This window comes from Salvelinus sp. IW2-2015, linkage group LG16 (assembly GCF_002910315.2).
Source record: "Salvelinus sp. IW2-2015 linkage group LG16, ASM291031v2, whole genome shotgun sequence".
In the NCBI taxonomy this organism is placed as follows: Eukaryota; Metazoa; Chordata; class Actinopteri; order Salmoniformes; family Salmonidae; genus Salvelinus; species Salvelinus sp. IW2-2015.
In genome coordinates, this window is record NC_036856.1 from 41,205,050 (window position 1) to 41,209,624 (window position 4,575).

General features: G+C 40.6%; 1 protein-coding gene across 3 annotated transcripts in view; it reads right to left on the bottom strand.

Annotated features, from left to right (window-relative positions):
* LOC111975813 (WW domain-containing transcription regulator protein 1) overlaps positions 1-4,575 on the bottom strand; it is a 27,087-nt gene that overhangs the window by 15,157 nt on the left and 7,355 nt on the right. For 2 of the 3 annotated variants that reach the window (XM_024004420.2, XM_024004419.2), the window contains exon 2: positions 171-284. The exons of the other annotated variant lie outside the window; for it this stretch is intronic. In XM_024004420.2, the coding sequence (XP_023860188.2) occupies positions 171-284 (114 nt within the window). The remainder of the gene's footprint in view (positions 1-170; positions 285-4,575) is intronic. 3 annotated transcript variants of the gene reach the window in all.

Below are 4,575 nucleotides of genomic sequence, written 5' to 3' on the forward strand. Positions count from 1 at the left end.
GAGAGAGAGAGTCCCCCACACACACACACAGAGAGAGAGGTCCCCCCACACACACACACACAGAGAGAGAGGTCCCCCACCACACACAGAGGAGAGAGGTCCCCCACACACACAGAGAGAGAGAGGTCCCCCACCACACACACACAGAGAGAGGTCCAGAGGATACTTACTGAGGCGAGCGTCCACACGCGGGTCGAGCCAGGACATTCGTTGTGTTTTGTGGTCAATGAAGTAGATTTCTCCCTGAGGATTTTCAGCCTGCTCCCAGTCATCAGACAGCTCCCCTGTTCACAAGCAGCACCAACACCACGTCAGCCAGAGTTACTTCATCTTTACCCAGAGAAATCACATTCAAATGACCAGTAGTGTCATTCCTAATTCTATGGCTATAACCTTTACCATGGCTGACTGATGCAGTTCCCTGCGACCACATTTCACAGTAATGTCAATTTGAATGGACAATACAAGTTTTTGGGGCGATTTAAAATCTTTGGGATTTGGAACAGAAACAGGTCTGACTGACCTTCAACAGTTGTTCCTCAGTTACGGACCTATTTATTTACCTTTTTGTTCCATCAGGTGACTGGATAAGGAATACAAAACCCAAAGAGTGGCAGTGGAGTAGAGAGCTTCTCCACTGTCCAGTCTTGATGAGTAAACGTGAGTAACAGTGGAGATAAGCAGGAATCATGACTGGAGCTAAACCTGCCGAGTCAACACCGAGTGGGATCAGAGGTCACTCACTGGGTTGCCATGGGAGATGGAACACAGTGCAAAGGGGACGGGAAATTCCACTGAATCTATTGTAGAATTACAGGGACAGTGGTCATCGTCAGCCTTGGTAATGGAGAGAGACAGGTTGCTACAGTCTTGATTACTAGTGTGTCTTGTGAGTTGGGCTGTGAGCAGACACTTTTCCATTCTCTGTAAGTTAATTGACAATGAAGTACATGTCTAAAAAAACATTTWAAAAAACAGGCGTTTTAGTGCAGGTCTGAAACGAAACCTTGCACAACATCACCTCTCTAGGGCCAGGATTGATGATAACTCTACAAACAAGAATCGCAACACTCCTCAAGAAGTAGACAGCGTGATCTAATCAGTAATCATATGCCTAGGAACCAGAATTATACTTTTAGCACTGAGGTGGTGTGCCCTAGCAGGAAGTCCCCTGTGTGCAGCTCACCAAGCACTAATAAAAATAACCAGAGCATGTCTACCTCTGCTAAACTTCCCAGTAAAGCAAGAAAAACATTCAAGCATCCCATAAAAGTGTTAAAAATAGCCGACGTTAACAAGAATCATGAAATCAATAATTTTCTAGTAACAGATTGACATTCACATTCTGACCATCTCTGAAACTCACTTAGATAATACCCATGTTTTGTAGTGATTCGTATTTATTTAACTAGGCAAGTCAGTTAAGAACAAATTCTTATTTTATGATGACGGCCTACCCCGGCCAAATCCTCCCCTAAACCAGACGACGCTGGGCCAATTGTGCGCCACCCTATGGAACTCCCGATCACGGACGGTTTTGATACAGCCTGGGAACGAATCAGGAACGAGCCACTCGGGAGCCCTTAAAGCCCTTATGTTGTTGATGTAAAGAATATTTGTTGGTCCGTGATGTGTAATGACGCAAATAGGTCTGGCTGTACAACCGATTGGGCAAACGTATTGCAAAATTGAGAAATCATGTGACTAAACCGAATAAAAATAAACTACACTATGAAACAAAAACAAAATTTACATAAAGAACGATAGTAAAAAGCATTGGAGCACCTTAAATTACATTTTGGGCAAAAAAAGATAACTCCGCTCCATCATTCCTTGAATCAGATGGCTCATTCATCACAAAACCCACTGATACTGCCAAATACTTTAATCATGTTTTCATTGGCAAGACGTGCGAACTTTTGCATGACATGCCAGCAACAAATGCTGACACTACACATCCAAGTATATCTGACCAAATTATGAAAGACAAGCATTATATATATTTTTTTCTCGTAAAGTAAGTGTGGAAGAGGTGGGGGAAAKTATTGTTGTTTATCAACAATGACAAGCCACCGGGATCTGACAACCTGGATGGAAAATGACGAAGGATAATAGCGGACGATATTGCCTCTCCTATTTGCCATATCTTCAATTTAAGCCTTGTAGAAAGTGTGTGCCATCAGGCCTGGAGTGAAGCAAAAGTTGTTCCCCTACCTGAGAAAGGTAAAGCCACCTTTACTGGCTCAAATAGCCGACAAAATACAATGCTATTTTTATAGTAAACAAATTGATAGACTTTCACGACACTTATAGGGAAGGATATTCAACAAGCACAGCACTTACACAAATGACTGAGMATTGGCTGAGAGAAATGTATGATAAAAAGATTGTGGGGGCTGTTTTGTTAGACTTCAGTGCGGCTTTTGATGTTATCGATCATAGTCTGTTGCTGGAAAAATGTAAGTGTTATGGCTTTACACCCCCTGCTATATTGTGGATAAAGAGTTAGAGGGTGATCTTTAATGGAAGCCTCTCCAACAAAATCCAAGTACAATCAGGAATTCCACAAGGCAGCTGTCTAGGCCCCTTACTTTTTTCAATCTTTACTAACAACATGCCACTGGCTTTGAGTAAAGCCAGTGTGTCTATGTATGCGGATGACTTAACACTATACACGTCAGTTACTACTGCGACTGAAATGACAGCAACACTTAAAGAGCTGTAGTTAGTTTCAGAATGGGTGGCAAGGAATATGTTTCTCCTAAATATTTCCAAAACTAAAAGGATTGTATTTGGGATAAATCGTTCACTAAACCCTAAACCTCAACTAAATCTTGTAATAAATAATGTGGAAATTGAGCAAGTTCAGGAGACTAAACTGCTTGGAGTAACCCTGGATTGTAAACTGTCATGGTCAAAACATATTGATACAACAGTAGCTAAGATGGGGAGAAGTCTGTCTATAATAAAGCGATGCTCTGCCTTCTTAACAACACTATCAACAAGGCAGGTCCTACAGGCCCTAGTTTTGTCGCACCTGGACTACTGTTCAGTCGTGTGGTTGGGTGCTACAAAAAATTGCAATTGGCTCGGAACAAGGCAGCATGGCTGGCCCTTGGATGTACACAGACGGATAATATTAATAATATGCATGTCAATCTCTCTTGGCTCAAAGTGGAGGAGAGATTGACTTCATCACTACTTGTATTTGTGAGACGTGCAAACCCCACAAGACATGTCACAAGAGGTTTCTTCACAGTCCCCAAGTCCAGAACAGACTATGGGGAGGTGCAAAGTACTACATACTATACATAAAGTAACTCATAAAGTAAAACAAAAATAAACCTTATAGAACAGCGGGGACTGTGAAGCAACACAAACATAGGTACATGGATACAAACACACAACATACGCATTACACACACGTTATAGATATGTGGTAGTAGAGTACGAGCCTGAAGGCACTCATATAATATTTTGTGAAATCTGTTATGAATGTATTGTAAATGTTTTTCAAATGTATAACCTTAATTTAGCTGGACCCAAGGAAGAGTAGCTGCTGCCTTGGCAGGAACTAATGGGGACCCATAATAAACCCCAGGAAGAGTAGCTGCTGCCTTGGCAGGAACTAAATGGGGATCCATAATAAACCCCAGGAAGAGTAGCTGCTGCCTTGGCAGAGAGGAGTGACGAGGGAGGTGAAAAAGAACGAGAAGGGGAAGGAGGGAGAGAAGAGGAGTAAACAAAGCAGTGGAAAATATTCCATCAGACAAGAAAGGCAGAGAGAATTCCTCTCAACAAAGACTGGGGTCTGCCAGCATTGTCAACGGCGGAGAGAGGAGGGGAAAGGGGTTACAACACACAGAGAACTGTCAGAGAGGGGGAGGGAGGCAAACCATGGAGAGAGAGAGAACATTTTGTAATGTTACCCGTAATGTTACTCTGATGTTTGTGTCCAGTTCTCCGTTAGTTATGGGAACCTTCTATATATGTTAGCAAAACCTTCCTACAACCTATTAGCGTGTTTTGGGGTTTGAGTTAAGAGAACATACCCTTTAATGTCAAACAGAATTGACCAGAACGCGGTTACCGATGTTCTCAGAATACACCATATTAATGTTCTAGATTATATCTTTGGCCTTTTACCCGTTAATATCGTTATGGACGACAACTGCATCCGATAACCAAATTCAATAAATAGGAGAGAATGCAGAGGCTCATGGGAACATTTGGGTCCATTCTCTGATGTCACAATGTAAGAAATCAAACATGAACCAGATTTCTTTATGTTTTATGAGAACTCCAGTGGTAGAAAAGTGACAACAATTCCCCGTGTAAAACAGTAACCATATCTTGCAGATAAATATTTTAAAAAAAAATGTTTTAAAATATTTCATAATAAATTTGTATAGAAAAAAAAATATATATATATATAAGTAGTATTATATACGTATATATAGGAAGCTTTTTATAATATAATATTATCTATATATAAATAAAAAAATAAATAAGAATGTAAAAGATTTTTTATATATATTATATATATATATATATATATAAGAAGTCTTTTTTTTT